The sequence below is a fragment of the Fundulus heteroclitus genome, chromosome 8 (assembly GCF_011125445.2).
Source record: "Fundulus heteroclitus isolate FHET01 chromosome 8, MU-UCD_Fhet_4.1, whole genome shotgun sequence".
Classification (NCBI taxonomy): Eukaryota; Metazoa; Chordata; class Actinopteri; order Cyprinodontiformes; family Fundulidae; genus Fundulus; species Fundulus heteroclitus.
This window is the reverse complement of record NC_046368.1, coordinates 7,931,092-7,949,017: the sequence shown is the minus strand read 5'-3', so window position 1 is coordinate 7,949,017 and position 17,926 is coordinate 7,931,092. Positions and strand designations below refer to the sequence as shown.

Below are 17,926 nucleotides of genomic sequence, written 5' to 3'. Positions count from 1 at the left end.
TTGTCGCCGCTGCTGAAAAACAAAGCTGATTTCTGCCGGGCGGATTATTCCAACTCTCCGAGGAGGATCGGCGTCTTGTTCTCCCCGACTCACCTGGATTGTGACGATCCGCGGCAGCGGCTGGCGAGTGTTCGCTCCGCCCTCGATGGCGATACCGAGGGTGCTGGCACTCTTTGGCACCCTCACTAGCGTGGAGGTGGGCTCCAGAAGGCCCGGCTAAGGCAAGAGAAAGAGGGAATTATCATTACACATGAGCATCACTTATTAAGAATGATTGCACTTTGCCCTTCATGTTTTATTTCTGCATATTTTTCTGCACGTTGTTTGTTTTCTCTGCCCATGAATGTATTTTTCTGTTAAGGCCACAACCCTTTATTTCTTAACAGACTCACTGTCAAAAACAGATCGATGAATGTGCATTCAACATGTCAAAGGCCAAAAGCATTGTCAGGAATTTTATTTAGACAACCTTGTAATGCTCATTCTGGCTCATTTAAATGTTATTTGTTTTTCAGTGAATGATGTGAAGCATGTTACTGGGGTTTAATGTCCTGGTTGTGGACTTTTAATGTGCTCCTGGTCCTGTGACAATCACATCAAAGTCAAACATCTTTATTCGTCAAATTATCACATGTGTAGCATTGTAAAGTGGGACATTTTACTTTCTTAGGTTGTACATTTGCTTTTACTGTACAGTCTAGGTTTTATCTACATGTTTCCATTTTTATCTGTGATTTTGCTGAATTTCCCCACCGAGGGACAATAAACTATATTTATTCTTCTTGTAAAATCAAACAGTTTACCCACAGAAGCAAGGTGTGAATGGTTGGAGCTGCAGAAGCAACCCCGGCTTGAAAATGCAACATGTCTGCCGCTCATATAAAGGTTGTGACAACAGCAATTTTTTCCCACTATTGGCTGGAGCGATACTGGGCTGCAGAAATCCTAACAGAGGTTAATCACTGATGAGAGCGAACACATTATTGATGCGCGGCAAGCCTGTGTGTATCATATGAAAATATGTAACATATAAATAAACATTTTTGTGTTTAAATAAATTAATGAGGAGCAACCTTGACCTGACGGGAATTGACAGATTCTTTAACTCCAGTGAAAACTTCAGCTTCGCTCTATTTGTGCGTCCGTTCGTGTTTTTCCTCAGCAGTGTTTCTCCTCCAGCACGGCTGATCGCATTATTGCATTACCTCCGCAGAAATGCTGTCAGCGGCATCAGGAGCCCATTAATCATCTTTTCATTTGAGTCAGGTGTGTGGCAGCAGAGATTAGGGAAACATCTAAAACAATCTGTCAGATTGTTAAATAAATATTCCTTAGCGTTCAGGATGACAGGCCTTTTAAAAAGTTTCCCGGGAGCCCACAGCATGACAGGTATGCCACTGTAGTTTTAACAGTAGCCATGAAGTGTTCCTGTTCTTACTCTGACCTCTCAGTATGGTGCGCTCACTGAGTGGAAAAAGATCAGATTTCTTTTACATTGCCTGTCTGGAAGAGGAACAAGCCCTCAGCATCACAGGTCCTCCACTATGCAGAACATCAGGAACGATGTGGTTTAAACACTTTCATCCTCTAACAATAAACTCAGCTGCAGTTTTTATTGGAGAGAAGCGTCACCTTAGTCTGAACAGGCCAATGTTTCCAGTTAAATTCCCTGAAAATGTAATAAACTCCACGTTTGTGATCGTGACGGTAGGACAGAAAAGGCTCATTTCCTTGCAGGCGGGTGTTTGGGAGTCTCGGTGACCGTAAGACGCCCCTCTTTGTGAGCTTTGGAGCTTTTACCGCCTTTATTATCCAGCTCACAGGGTGCCGCTAAGCGAAGATGGCCTCTGTGTCACATCGCATTCATACCCCAGAGACACAGGAAGCTGTGGATTAACAATCGGAAGTTTTTTACTATAATTATCAACATTTTAAAAATGCTTAAATTAATTTTTTTTATGGCCGCCTCCAGGGGTTAGAATAACTGATCATTGCTCCAATTACTACAATCCCTCTCCATCTATTTGGGTCGGAGCACCCAGCCTCCCCCGGTCTCTCTTCTTTAGGAGATTTATCAACAATACATATATTAAAATATTGCTTATTGCACTGGCCGCTGCCAAAAAACAATTCTCATGAACTGGAAATCAAGTTCAAATACCTGCTATTATCCTGAAAAAATTTAATAATGGAATAATCTTTTTCTGCATGGTTCTCCTTTATTACATTCTTTACACCATAATATACACCCAAGTATTTAATAATATTAACTCATTTTAATTGTGATTTTGTTGCTTAATTGTTTTTTTTGTCAACTATGTTAAAACCCTTGTTAGCTTAGTTGTGCTATCCAGTTCTTATTTGAATTGGAATGTGTATAAATTTTTGTATATGTGCATTTGTTTGGTATGTAAAGAATGATAAAACTCTCCCTTGGGTAATAAAGATTTAAAAAAAAATGCTGCAAAATGTAATAAAACCAATCACAATATGCGGCGGTTCCTCTTTTTCAAAAATTATAATGTATTAATGTGCCGAATCATGAAATAAAGGATCACAAACCAGTCTTTGTGTTCATCCTAATCAATATACATTTAATAGCTGTCATGTTATGGATCTTAAACATTTAAATCTTTGAAATTCTGCTCAATAAATGCCAAACTTTTGGTCATTCGGTTGCTTATTTAGCTTCATTGCCACATCATGACCATTAACAGCTTTTACAATGCATGGACTATCAGAACAATGGCAACCTGTGCTGCAAAAACAAACGGTTTAATGCAGGTTGAACAGGACTAAGAAATCTCGAAGTATGTGTAATGTTAGACGTTCCCCTCCTCGCAGGATTTGCTCTCTTGCAGAACAAACCAAAGATGGTTTGTTTGGTCAAATTCTTGTTGACAAATCGCCCTAATCGCGATCACATCTTCAGGACCACGGACAGCGAAGCCTTTAAGTACCCAGCGACCTGGAAAATAAGTTTAGGAGTTTCTGATTTGTCATGTTTTACAGCTGTTAGTGGAAATTTATCCACTTTACAGATAATGAAAGGGTCGTTCACCAACCTCTTCGGCAGATTCAGAGATCCTGACACGTTTGTTCAGGAAGGCCACCATGTACTTCTTGAGAGAGAAAATGTAAAACTCCTCTCAGCTGAGTGGTTGTGAATATGAATGTGCCACATTATTATATATATATATATATTTTTTTTTAATGAGGAACCGGTGCATTTTGTAATAAATAACACCACAAAATATGATAATGTTATAACTGTAATGCAGCAGAAACTATTACAAAATGTGGTCTTGGATTGTATTACATTTTACAGCTACTGCAACAAAATGTGGTTTTAGTGTTTTATTTCATTTGAATTACATTTTTAAGTCTGAATTTATGACATTATTACATAATGCGGTGATACACTCCCTAAATTATTATTATTTTTTTAAATTGAAGGTTAGCTTTTTCACCATTCAGAGAAAGAGTTTTTCACAATTCCTTATATAGGAAATTTTTGACCAATCTGTATAATCTGACCCAATCTGTATAATATGATTGAACTTGACTTTGTAAAGTGCCTTGAGATGACATGTTTCATGATTTGGCGCTATATAAATAAAATTGAATTGAATTGAATTGAATTCACTGCAATAAATGATGGGACTGAGTTTTGATTTTTTTTAATAATGCATCTTTATCTGGGTGTCAATAAATGTATCTGAGCATTAATATGACATAACTACAGACATTTTAAATGTGTCCCTGAAGTCACTCTTTGTAGATTTGTCACCACAAATGACATTTTCCGCATCCTCTGACTAAATCGGCCGCCGTTTATCTGTTGATAATGTAATAATGAAGACAGAGGGATGATAAATTACTGATCACTACATAAACACCCAGCTGCAGGTCGCTATCCTGCTGCTCTTTTATTTATCAAATGGACAGAAAACCCCAAGAACATACTTCAGCTTTTCACAAGTGGTCAAATCAAAGTGCTAATCAAAGCCGTGTTTGTGTTTTTATATCTATGAGACTGAAATAAACAGGAGCAAACCACTACAACGCTAAGAAAACACCGCCTAAATAATCAAAGCTTGCCTCTTTTCAACAACCTCCTACTGACACTTGTGGAGAAGAAGGTAAATATGTTGCTCCTTGGGAGAATAAAAGCTTTTTATGATGCACGGTCCATTTAATCTTCAATTTCCCTGAAAAGTAATTCCCTCTGGGAAAGCAAACGAACAGCCGAAAAGCCCTTTGGTCATAAAAAAAAAAAAAAAACACTCCCATCCTTACTTGTTACTTTTGACATCAATCAACGAGGAACAGAGAGCGATTTGAGTTTCATTACGTTACAGCGCAGAAAGTCAGCTGGTAAATGATGGATCGTCGTGTGACTGAATGAATGGGATGAGTGAGAAATGAAGAAATAAGTGAGACGTGTATGAACAAACAGGAGGAGGAGAGAAAAGATCACAGTTAGGGTTAAATTCAGGATCAGGAGAAGGATTAAACGTCAGACCAGCCGATTTATCAGCTTGTTGGTTTTCACACACAAACCCTTACCATAAAACAGGTGAAATTATTGATTTACAGTGAAAAGATTTTCAAATGTCTGAATCTTCTTGCTTTCTGATAAAGACATTTTGCAAAAAAAACCCAAAGAAAAATAAGTTTTAGTTTTAATTTCTTTGATTTGTGTTCCTACAATTGCCACAATGTCAAAAACAAAACTATATAACCTTCGCTTTTTGAATCCAATTATTAACAAACATTTTGTTAAACCCAAAAGTGCCAGTACTACGATGTTCCTGTACGCACAAAAATTTAAAATGAAGTGAAAACCCTGCAGAAGATAGTGAAGCCGTCACTGATGATTTTCTGGACTGCTGCCATCATTTAAACAGAACCAGACAGCACAGCGTTCAACCTCAAGCTGAACTTATTGATTTTTTTTTAGCATTTTTAACACTAATCTGCTGAAGATCCCCGTTAAATTATTCTTGTTTTGTTTATTAAACATAAATTACAAAACCAAATTGCCCCGATCAGAAGTCATGAATAAATGCTGCCATCATCACGACTAGTTATGGTTAAATTTACCTGAATTTGCATCAGAGTGAACATTTGGACCAAAATGGAGAGAAGCTAAGGTGAAAACAAGAAATCTGCAGACGCACAAGAAATATCAGGCAGAAATCCAACAAATTTCTTTTGATCGATGAATATTAATTAAAACACTGAAAAATCTGTTTATTTTCCATTTCATGTCGATCAGTGGTGTCCAAATATCATAAAGTTAAAATTCATCATATAAAAATTAGTTGGGTATATTTTGTACCTGTTCAACAATGAAAAATATGCAATATTTAAATCAAACACATTTTTTTTAAGGACAGGGATGTGTAAAACACAGTAGACCCAAAACTTAAGAATGGGTTAGCTATATTTAAAAAAGAGGGAATTCGGCTCGATTGAAATAAATAAAATATATAAAAGAAGAACTTGATTTTGGTCCCATTCTTTCAAGCCGCACAAAAATTAATCAAATATAATTAAAAACAGCAAATATAGATTTGTGTAAACCCAGACTGGATAGCTCTAGTCCTATTCACTTCATTTTCCATTGTAAGAAGATTTGAATTTGTAGTTAATAATTTTAACGAACAATGATAACTAAAAATATTCCTCTCCCTCTGCATTAAACGCCTGTGCAGGCCAAATTCGTCTTGCTCTTAAATTGGGGGGCTGCACAAAAACAGTCCAGGGCCCGCATTTGGACACCACTGGTGGAAATGCATGTAAACTCTGCACCTCCAGCACATTTTCTTGCTTTTCTGTGTTATTGTCCTACGAATAAAAATCTGAATCGGCAGCTCGGCCCTCTAAGAAAATCAGAAACTAGAATCGGTCAATAAATGTCTGATCGGTGCATTTCTGAAAAACGATTGTTCGTCCAAGATGATATATAAAAAAATGGCCACAGTTGTCATTTTCTAAAAAAAAAAACTGGGGGGCAACAAGTCTTCTCCTAAATTATCATCAGTTTTCAAAAAAATTCATTTAAAATGAGTCTCACAAAGACAAAACAACCCAAACTGCTCAACTAAATATGCCTCCCATTCCCCCCGAGCAGATTTCTCCTTCATCCTTTCCATGTTTGGGTCAGAGCTGGTCTGAAGCACCATCTCACCGGTTTGGAGGTGTTGTCACCTCCTCCTCCTCCTGCTCCTCCTCCTCCATCCTGGGTCTCGCGGGGGAGGCGTGTGCCTGAGGAATGGGGGCTACTGTCTTTGCTGACGTGTCCCGACTCAGCTATGTCCACACCGCTGTCCTCGCTGAGGGTTTGTCCGCTGTCAGACAGCTGAGACAGGGCGCCGCCTGATGGGAAGCAGGGCGACACAACGTTAACGGACATTTGGCCCCCTAAACCATCACTCTGTCATTAAAGGCATTAAATAAACACATCAAACGTGACTAATTTCCTGAATTTATGAGGTATTGATAGAAAGAAAGATGCATTATTCAGTTTTCCCCTCGTAGCTGTTTATATCAGCTTAGGCATTAGCCACTATGAGATTCTCGCAGTGTGATAGAATTGACCAAAAAATAAATAAATACAGTTTCTCTGTATTTTAAACAAAATTTGGAAACAAAAATTATCTAACAGCTTTAATTCAAAACATAAAAGCAACAATTATTCAGACTACTGTACAAATAATCCCACATATTGACTATTACTGCTGAAATAATGTGATAAACCTGAATAGACACAAACTAAATCAGCTATTTGTTGATTTAGGTGCAGAAAATAAATTATTAATTGTATCTTTTTTTGCTGTTCTGCTCGTCACAGTTTAAAAAAAAAAGTATAAAATGCTCTTAGTAGCTGGTTGGCGAGTTGGGGTGTTTGTTCAGGTAGAGCCTCGGCTACTGGAACAAACAAGCTGCCTGACGGCATCCATCCATCGTGTATATTTGCTTCTCCTAGCAAAGTTTACAGTGGGAGTGGTTGGGGGGGTGGGGGGGGGGGGGGCACCCTGGACATCATAGACACCTAGGGGCAGTTTAACCTAACTCGTGTTTTTTGGACTGTGCGAGGATGCTGGAGTACCCGGAACCCCCCCCCCCCCCCCCCCCCCCCCACGCATCAACAAGGAGAACATGCAGACTTCATGCAGAAAGACCCCCAGGCTGGGATTCAAACCCAGGACTTTCTCCCAGCAAGGCAGCAGCACTACCAACACATCCCCGTGCATCAACCTCTTAAAAATGTAAAACTTAAAACTTTTCGCATCATTATTTTGCACTGCCAACGTTGCTGAACTTTTACAATCCATTTACATTTAAAAGCACACAACTGAACGTTTACTGCATTTTTTGTATCATTATTATTTTGCACTGCCAACATTGAACTTTTCAAATTAATGCCTTTTTTTTTGCAGCAGTATCTTTGCACTATAAACATGGTTGAACATTCTTCTGCACACTTTTTTTAAAAACTGTTTCTCTTTCTTATCACTGCTGCATTCTATATTGTCATGTTATTTTATTTCTATTGCAATCTCATTACATTGTCGTAAACTGTATGTACTCTGTGCATACAAAACAACTGTAAAGTTTGTCTGAGTCTATAAATAAAATAAAAAAAACTGAGGTAGTGCAACACTAATTCCAAACTAACGGGCAGAATCAACTTTTCTTATAATAATCCTATAATCTAGCTCCAAAACGTGTCATTTAGAGCCGTTTTTCTGCGGTCGTGTTGAACGTGGAGCTGAGTTGTTCTTTACCTCGAGCTTGGGGCAGCGGCCGCACCTCGTTGACGTCGGGTTCTGCGTTGGGCCGGTGGACCTCCACTGTGACAAACCGCTGTTTGGAGGCAGGAGACGGGCCTAGGCAGGCTCTGGATAGGGAGACCGGCTTAGAGGGGAGAGAGGGAGGCGGTGGAGGGGCGGGAAGCGGAGGCGGCGGCGGGGGAGAAGGGGAAGGGGCAGCAGGTTTGGGGCCTCTGCTGGGGGACTGCACCCTGGGGAAGGGGCCAATGTTATGCTGGGAGACGGTGGCCAGCTGAGCGGAGGTTATTTTCTCCTTCTTGGGCTGCGATGACGGGTTTTTCTTTTTGACGGCGGCGTAGTCCGGGGAAGGGTCCCACTTGTGGCGCAGCGAAGATGAGGCGGTCGTGTTCGCCGGCTCCTTGCCGTGGCCGTGAGAGCTCGGCGCTGTGAAGTACAACCCCGAGTGGGAGGACTCGGACGAGGGACGCTTGATGAGAACTTCTCGTCTACCTGGACGCCTCTGCACCCCTGGAGGGGGCGGAGGCTTGAAGGAAGGGGGCGGCTCCCCTGTGGCGGACTGAACGTCATCCTGAAGTGAGAGGATATTTCCATCATGGCTGTAGCTAACACCCGACACGCAGCGATACAAAACCACATCCGCACGGAGCTGGAAACTCAAAGAAACCGGGTCGCTCTGTCTCTGCCAGAGGCCCAGACCTTCATTAAGATACATTTATTCTGTAACACGGACAGCAGCTTTTTACAGTATTTATACTGATCTTCCATTCCAAAATGGCAGACTATCAAAGATCCAAACATTTCGTACCTTTCCCGCCTCTAAAGAGACGTACATCCTGCACAATTAAACTCAAATGTAATCAATCTGCTGGAAGCAAATTAATGCAAAATAAAATAATCTGATCTCTTGTCCCTCTTCAGGACTTCCTGTCAGATCCAGACCATGCTTTTAATGCTGGATGTCCATCTGTAGCTCAACATTAGGCTGAATAATCCAATCTGTCTTCATCTTTTGGGTCAAACCTCACACATATTTTTAAGATACTCATAATTTGACAGGAACCGTGGCTCCATCAATTCCCAGATCATGACTCTGCCACCACCATTTTTCCAATGACCACTGTTATTTTTTTGTTGTTGTTGTGCCAAACGAAGCTTTTGGAAAAGTTTAACAACATTTAAAGTGGGTTTCATGAGACCCAGCCTGATTTTGTGATACTTTAGCCTGGCTCGGTTGTTTTCCTGGAATAAAATGGCTTCTATCAACCCCTAACTGATACCTTTGTCCAATGAGATTGCTCTGATCCTTTCTGGGATTTAAAGGACCAAGTATCAAAATCTCCTACTATCAAGTAGGGTAATCTGATTTGCTAAGACCAATATAGGTTAAAACTATGACAGTTTTTTATTTTTTTTATTTGAATTGTGCAGGATGTCACGCGGAAGGTGGAAAAGGTGGTCGGCAACGATTCATCACGCTCTTCGTTTATATTTAATCTCGTAAATCTTGAATTTGTTCAGGAATCAGAGCCACTAATGAGCCCCGAACGTGCTGTCCGTGCCTCAGTTCCTGTTTCATATTCTCAAAGCTGTGTTAGGAAGTCCTTTAACGCCTCCCTCTGCATCATCAGCCGTCATGGTTGCCTTGAAGGTGCGTCCTGCCCGGTGGGATCCGGCTGATTTCCTGTATTATTATTTTTTTACGACTGTGAGTGAATAAACACAAACTGAACAGTGGGACGAACTCTGAGACATGAGGGCACAAAACGTGACAAAAAAATAATCAAATCATGATAAAAAGGGTGATGTATGAGCTGAGTAACAGGTAGTGGATTCAGGCCATGAAATAAGATTTTTCTGACCTCACAGTGCATCAGCGAGCCGCTTTCAGTAAGAAAAAGAACAAGAAGGCCTAAAGTGTCGTTCACTCCCACTTTCCCTCCTTCCAATCTCACATGTCTCCCACTCGGTCCACTCCAGCCTTCGAAACCTGAAGCCACGTCTCGACCGCCTCCATTCCTTCTCCCCATCTTCCCCATCTCACTCTCACCGTTCCCTGACACACTTATCTTTTATTTTTCTGGCTAAATCCAGCAGGGCCGTGTCTGCGGCGCTCACCAGAGAGACGTCGGTCAGCAGCGTGTTCAGGCTCTCCGGAGGATCCACCTCGTTGCTCTCCGCCACGCTGTCGTTCTGCAGGAGGCAGGAGAAGGAGAGGAAAAGGACAGCATGAACATTCGGCTTAAGCTTGCAGCATTTTTTATTTTTTGTTTGTTTTGTTTAAATCCCAAAACAAGTCCCAAATTTCTCAGATGTTCCACATCTCTTACACTGCAAAAACGGAACTAAAAATAAGTAAAATGTTCTTAAAATGAGTGTATTAGTCCTGGATTTGAGCAGGTAAATAAGATGATTTGCCAATGGAATGAGATTTTTGCCCTTAAAATAGGAACAACTCATCTCCATCATCTTATTTCAAGTGCATGATGTCTAATTATTTTATTTTAGGGGTTGAAATACTCATTTCATTGGCAGAAAATCTTATTTACCTACTTAAATCAAGGACAAATACACTAACTTTAAGAATATTTTACTTATTCTTAGATCCATTTTTGCAGTGTAGGAGAAAAGGGATATCATTCCTGCTCACAGTGCAAGCAGAGAGGACATGCACACAGAAGCACACCCACATAGAGACCCTCACAGCCTTCATGTCTTCTTCCACAAACAAAAACGCACACTGTGAAATCGATAAAAAGCCATTGGCTGAGCTCAGAGCTGGGTCTGAAGGACCGGACCCACTGACGTGGCAGACAAGAGGGAGACGGGAGGCGAATCTGAGGCGGATCCGTGAGCGTTTTCTGCACAGGGGGACCGTGTTCAGAGGAACGCTGCCCTTCATTTAACTCCGCCGCTAAACGAAAACAAAAGCCCCATCCATTCAGCCTGATTACCCCTCGCTGCTGCCGCATGTGGAGCACTTACGTCCGACCCATTTATCACAAGAGTCAATCGACTTTCCGCATGCGGCGATGCTTCTCTGCGCCGTGAGCAGGGCGAAGCGCGCCGCCATGCCTGCGCAGCACACCCAGCACGTCTATGATATACGGTTTAATGATTCGGTGCAAATTCGGCACGTTGCGAGCGGTTAATTTCCTGCAGCGTCACGGGCAGCGACAGATGCATCTCAGTAAGTAGGAGCATCATTCACAATTCTATCCGTTTCAGTAATTTATGACATTAAATAAGCCCAATTAACAGGACATTAAATGCAGAAATGTCACTTTATGGGTTGCACTATGATGGGAAATCCTGCTGAGTTGGCAGCTGTTCAGCAGACATTCACAGAAGGAAGAAGAGCCACAAAAACCATAGCAAAAAAAATAAAATAAAATAAAAAAAAGCAGCAGCATGCTCACAGATTGCTGCATCCTAGCATATAATTGGAAGGTTTAGTGGAAGGAAAAAAGTCATAGAATCAACATGTTGCCCCCATGCCCCGTCTTTGTCTTTAGCCCGTCCTGAACCCAAGACGGCATCAGATGCGTCTCACATGATGTGAGGAAGAGAAAACTCATTGGTCCAAAGTCTTCCTCTCTGGTTAAAGCAAATTATGCATTTTATTGGGAGAGACATCTGAGCCAGGAATGAACACAAGCTGAAGGTGACCACCAAAGCAACCTGGACCTCCAGAACATCTCATCAGAACCAAAGACTGGTCTCATCCGGGCCACGCTGCACTGATGAAGCACCGACCAGTACTGCAGATACACTATTGTAGACTTTTGTTATGAAAAAGCTCTTATTGTGAAAAGATTGTTGATTTATAATAAGTTTAAAAAATATAAATATAATAGTGAGGATTGTAACTTTTCTTTGCAATTTTCCACGAGAGCATTAGTAAACATCAATATATTAAAAATTGTGAATAAAGTGTGTAAAGTTCACGCAGTGTTTTTATGTCCCTGGTGTCCTGAAGAAGTCTATTATAAAAAGAACCATCTTGTTCCTTTATATCACTGTTTGTGTTTGGGCTCATGCAGGTCGGGGCCAGAAAAAGACGGCAAAGAAGTCGTAAACACTTCTTTATCGACCTTTTCATCATTATCACAATAAACAGCATAAAATATATAGAGGGAAGTCGCTGTCGAGCAGTCCAGCTGTGAGGTACATGGACAGACTCCTCAGCAGGTCCACATTCATGAGCTCAAAATATAAACTTTTATTTGCTGGACAGAAATAAAAGCTTGACTTAGATCGCCCCGTCTAATGAATCCACCATTAATGATTTGCAACCTCTAGAATTGAATTACTAAAATAAGTTATTCAAGAATACTTTACATTGTTAGGTCGCCCCTGTCTCTTTCCTCTCAGCCCCCCCCCCCCCCCCCCCCCCCCCCCCCGAGACCACCGTCGTCCTAGAAGGGGAAACATTCTGCAGTCTGATCTGATACAGCTGGATCATTCTGCGATTTTTATGAGGAGGAGAAAATTACCGGCACCTTAAAATGCATAAAGCCCCAAATAGGCTGGATTTTGTTGCGTTTGGGGGCTTTGGGATGAAAAATCTCCGGCAGACAGCGACACGAGCGTTCATTGGTATGCACCCTGATTATATAGATACCTGGAAATGCAGCGTTTTTATTCATCAAAGCCGCCCCGGCCCTCTAATCTGCTTCGTGCAGCGGCAGTACCAATCACCCACGGGTCCAAAAACAGAAACAAACAGATGAACGGGAGGAACCCCCGACCACCACAGCGACAGGAACCATAACAGTCTGTATGGTAATGCTGCGCCTCAGAGGAGGACAGGCCATGAAACGGCTAAATCCAGCCGCCGACCCCTTTTGTCCATGTGTGCGATCACCGGCCTCCACCCAACCAAAATATTCCCCCCGCAGGTGTGTGTTTACCACAAGCTGATGCATCGGAGTTTGAGCTCACATGTAAAGGAAGCTAAAAGCTTTCCAGCAAACAAAAAGGCCCAAATAATTTAGAGAAACATGCATTAGAACATTAGCAAACGGAGAGCTGTTGTTTCCAGATCAGCTTAGCGGCAGCTTTCAGCAGGTGGAGGACCACAAATTCAACACTTTCATCTGCATTTTGAGAGATTTACTCTCTAAACACAAGAAGGCAGGTTTCTACTCGTTTAAAAAACAAACTATATTTCATCATGGAACAGAGATCTTCACAAATATCTTTTTTTTTTAGCAAATCCAAGTCACTTCTCTAAAGACTGAAATGATCATTCTTACATCAGCAGCCATCTAGACTCCTTGAAACAAAGTTACTCTGGCTTACGGATTTAAATCCTTATCCCTAAAACTAGTTTTGCACATTAACATTTAACTTCTTTAACTATACATATCTAAAAACTAAACCTGCATGAATCTCACATTCTGCAAACTTTTCCTTCTTCAGAGCAAGAGTTTGGTCTGTACATTAAACTGAGCTAAAGTGGCCTTTGATCCCACAGAAGATGTTCCTTATATTGTCACAACAGGCACTGATTCTGACCTTTTTTCCCTGCAAATTAATCCCTCAGTAACCTTTTTATCTTATTCCTCAGCGGTACTAACTTTAAAAAGCGATCCTATGTGTTGAACTGAAAGTGCACCAATCAGGAGATGCTTTAAAAAAAAACTAACGGTGAAGACCAGACGTAACGATTCCTCCAGCGCAGGAAAGGTTTCCTGAAGTGATGCTAAAAACTAAGATGTGTCTGGAGTGATGAGGTTTCTGGCTCACAAAGCAACAACTTCTAACCGGCTCAAACCTCGTCCACCTACTTTACAGCTAGAGATTTAAAAGCTGAAGGACAGTCAGTTGAATTAATTTCAAAATTAGTTTATTACTCTACTTTACTAATCTTTATTCATTTATTAGCGACCCAGGAGTGACGGGTGGGTCATTGATTTGCATCTGAACTAGAGCGCTCCTAGGACGATGGGCCTCCATGTTCTTAGAAAACAGCAGAGCTCCAACTGCAGGTTGCTGAAGTGTGAGCCGCCGGAACTGACAAAACGTTCTCAGAAAACCTGAGAAAAGTACGGTTGGCTCTGATTTAAGCCTGTTTGCTGTTGCTTTATTAATCCCTCAGGAAAGTTTAATGTCATCCATAAATTACATTTAGTTTTCATATGCATATTATGAGTTGTTGTACAAGCTGATGCCTGTGGGCAGGAAGGATGTTCTGTAGCCATCTGCATTACAGCAAATAGATAGGTGCGTGTGTCGATGCAGGTAAATTAATGCATGTTTGACTGACAGATGATTTACAGTTTTTATGCATATTAAAATCGACAACAAGCTGTGATAGACCAAATGAGGACAAAATCTATAAAAAAAACTTGCTGTGTTTTTACTCCCTCTCGATTACTACACATCTGTAACCTTGGGTTAAGGGCTGCTTCCAGCATAAAGTATTTCCTCTCTCTGTGGTTTAAACGAAAGCCTTGATTGCAGAATCTACGATAAACTTGACTGTAGTGTGCAGCAAGGCTCCTCTTCCAGTGGAAGAGGAGAAGCAGAGCGGAGATGGTAACCCGACTTCTAGACTTGGACTCGAGTCACACAAAACAAACATTTCAGAGTCGACCGAAGTTCTAAAAGTAAATTAAATACATTTATATCATGCTTTACTATAAATTTATGTAGCACTCTACCCTTTTCTAATGCAGAGGGGTAGAGTGCTTCCTCCGGGTTGGGGAGGATGTGCTGCCCCTAGTGGAGGAGTTTAAGTATCTTGGGGTCTTGTTCACGAATAAGGGTAATATAGAGCAGGAGATCGACAGGCGGATAAGCGGAAGAAGCTTTACCTGTCATACCGAGCAGTGAAAGCACTGATCACCCAATCACTCTCACTAATACACCAAGAAAGAGTCACTGATCACAGGCCAATCAGAATGCGTGCTTAGAACATGTGACCAGGAAAGACGCAGACAGTAGGAAAGGACTCACCTGGGATTTTAGCTATTTTAATAATTTATTTGGGAAAGCATGCAGTTGGAACAATGTAGCTTAGTTTTTAGCAAAAAATGTCATCACGGTTCAATCTGTCCGTCGGATCGGACGGTTTGTTTGGTTTCAGTCTCATCCACCAAACACTTTTCTCTCTTTACGCTTTACTTTACACAACATGCACCCCTCTCCCCAAGAGCTCCAGCCTCTGCTCCACCGGAAACAATATAGTTTATTGTGCAGCTCTGTTTATTTCATTGTCTTATTTAGGGTTTACTGTAAAGAAAAATAAACAAATGTGATAATCAGGGATTTCTGTTGTTGGCTGTGAAACTTAGTCAAGAGTAAATGGTATAAAACTGAGGGTTGGGGACTGGCAGCCATCAGGCATTTAAAAGAAAGCCCCTGAAAAACTCCTAAGAGTAATAAAAAAAAGTCTCCAAGACTTGAAAATGGGAACGATGCTGCTCAAAATCCAGCCTTTATTCCCATGTGAGGTCCTTGCTTGTGACATCAACTATTTCTGTTGCATATTTTTAGACCCCTCAGACAAGAGCAGGGGGTGAAATATTAGCGAACTGACCTATTTAAAAAAGGTGTGAAGGCTTAAAGGTATAAATGATTAAGAGCACAGCCTCTGTGAGGGTGATCCATTTGGTTTATGTCAACTCTGTCAGAAGAACCCGGGAGTAACCTTTAAGTTACAAAATCCAGCCTTTCAACTTGGTCTGAATTTTATAAACAGTGGTAAAAAAAAAAAATTAGGGGGGAAAAAAACAGAAATATGGAAAGCAGGAGCCGGGCGTGTTTTTTCACAAACCTGATATGCTTTGCTGAAGCAACTAGAACAAGTTGGCAGGAAAAATTGTTCCCTCTGTACACTGGCTGCAGTGTAAGATATATTAAGATCATTTGGTTAGTGGCACAAACGCAGCGATGGAATGGATCTAAGGTAATGACTGCTGTCAAAGTTGTTTTTTGGTAATAAAACGCCTGGCTGAACTTGGCAGGGATGGAAAATGATTAATGAAACCCAGAAGAAATGGAACAAGAAAGCAACAGTCCTTCTCTGATAAAAAAAAACATGGGGGGGGGGGGGGATTTTATGAGCTGGACCCTGCTACTTTTGCTACTTTCCCCAAAACCCCCTTCTACTCTTCAGTGTGGAAGTTGTTGCTGAGTGATGAAGTCTCGAAGTTGAAGAAGCCATGTTCTGTGTAAGTGAGGTTTTTAAAAATAAAGTCATAGGATGCGAATCCATATACTGCTGTGGTAGCACGAAAGAGAGAGTAACACTCCAGCAGACAACAGGAAGGCTGAGAGTTTTGATGTTTTTGCTCCGTTTGAAAAGGAAAATGTTGGATTTGGGATCATTGGCAGCCTCTAAAATGTCAGAGTGAATGTACAGGTCTATTTTTTGAGGAACACAGACTAAAAAAATGCAGTTTCTGTAATGCTAGCTGCATACCTGAGCTATTTGGATGCCCTAAAAAAGTTTAAAATGTCAAATTTTTAATCTTTATCTTTGTTATAAAAGAATAGTCTCTAAAACATAGTATGATTTTACCTCTACTCTTGAAATAACACCAACAACAAACATAATAACAATAATAATAAGAATAAAAAACATAAATGATAACATAATGGTCATAATGTTATAATATATATATATATATATATATATATATATATATATATATATATATATATATATATATATATATATATATATATATATATATATATATGACCCACCCACCAGAACTGCCGCTCACTGGATGTTTTTTCTTTTTCGGACCATTCTCTGTAAACCCTAGAGAGGGTTGTGCGTGAAAATCCCAGTAGATTAGCAGTTTCTGAAATACTCAGACCAGCCCTTCTGGCACCAACAATCATGCCACGTTTAAAGTCACTCAAATCACCTTTCTTCCCCATACTGATGCCCGGTTTGAACTGCAGGAGATTCTCTTGACCATGACTACATGCCTAAATGCACTGAGTTGCCGCCATGTGATTGGCTGCTTAGAAGTTAAGTGTTAACGAGCAGTTGGACAGGTGTACCTAATAAAGTGGCCGGTGAGTGTGTGTGTGTGTGTGTATGTATATATATATATATATATATATATATATATATATATATATATATATATATATATATATATATATATATATATATATAATATATATATATAGAGAGAGAGAGAGAGAGAGAGAGAGAGAGAGAGAGAGAGAGAGAGAGAGAGAGAGGTTGTAGAGTTGTAGCTATCTCCTTTAAAGAGCCTATGAACCCCACCACACTTCTGTAAACAATGACAGCAAAAAGAAATGTAAGAGGGATAAAATGCACAGCAAACAAATCCACTGCAAAAGCACAAAATAAGATGAAAGCCAGTGTGTTGGTGCTTCTGTTTTGTGTCGTCTCGCTTCAGGGATGCTAAATCATGTTGTTCGGGTGTTTATTCTGCATTTGTGCATTTGTGGTGGAAGCCATTCATCACTTTCAGCAGCAGATCCTACCTCCATCATGTCTATCAGCCACAGCAGCCTCTCCTACAGAGGGAGGAGAGGAGGAGGAGGGGGTGGTTAAAAGCAAGCGGCTGGGGGTAATATTCAGGTTGGGCAAATAAAAACCTCTAAAATGTCAGCGGAAATTATCATAACAGTGTTTTTCCGAAACAGACATTCAGCAATATTGGAAATACTGATAATCTGTAGCTTTGTGAAGCAAATCAAAGATGACAGAAAAAGAACAATAAGCTAAACAGAAATGTTATTCTGATGGAACCAGAATAACAAAAAGGCAATGTTCAAACATGGTTAAACGTTTCCTTCACTTTCAGAGGTGAGTTATCTTTATTAAAGTGGACCAAAAATGGAAAAAGTTCTGCCTTCAAAGCCCCCACAAATCCCCGCTTCTACTGTTTAAAAGGTATTTTAATGAAATGCCAGAGAAAGTGCTGGAGTAAGCATCGTTTTTTTTTTCTGCCTGAACGGAGCAAAGAGCATATTACTGACATTACTACACAGTTCTTGCCTTAAGAAGGCTGATGACACCACTTTAAACTGTCTACTACTTGTAAGGGTGTCCAAAATATCTACAAATAGGTGCGTCAGCATTTCCGCCAACTTAATGCAGAAAGTTGTCATCTTTGGTCCCAAACGTC

The 17,926-nt window shown here is 40.7% G+C and overlaps 1 protein-coding gene across 4 annotated transcripts in view; it reads right to left on the bottom strand.

Annotated features, from left to right (window-relative positions):
- Nucleotides 1-17,926, bottom strand: part of whrna (whirlin a) — a 185,378-nt gene that overhangs the window by 12,061 nt on the left and 155,391 nt on the right. For 2 of the 4 annotated variants that reach the window (XM_021317332.2, XM_036140048.1), the window contains exons 8-12: nucleotides 17,280-17,312; nucleotides 9,918-9,992; nucleotides 7,797-8,370; nucleotides 6,197-6,384; nucleotides 94-216 (exon numbers count right to left, since the gene is read on the bottom strand). In XM_021317332.2, the coding sequence (XP_021173007.2) occupies nucleotides 94-216; nucleotides 6,197-6,384; nucleotides 7,797-8,370; nucleotides 9,918-9,992; nucleotides 17,280-17,312 (993 nt within the window). The remainder of the gene's footprint in view (nucleotides 1-93; nucleotides 217-6,196; nucleotides 6,385-7,796; nucleotides 8,371-9,917; nucleotides 9,993-17,279; nucleotides 17,313-17,926) is intronic. The other 2 variants (XM_012864207.3, XM_036140049.1) reach the window with 2 other exon arrangements.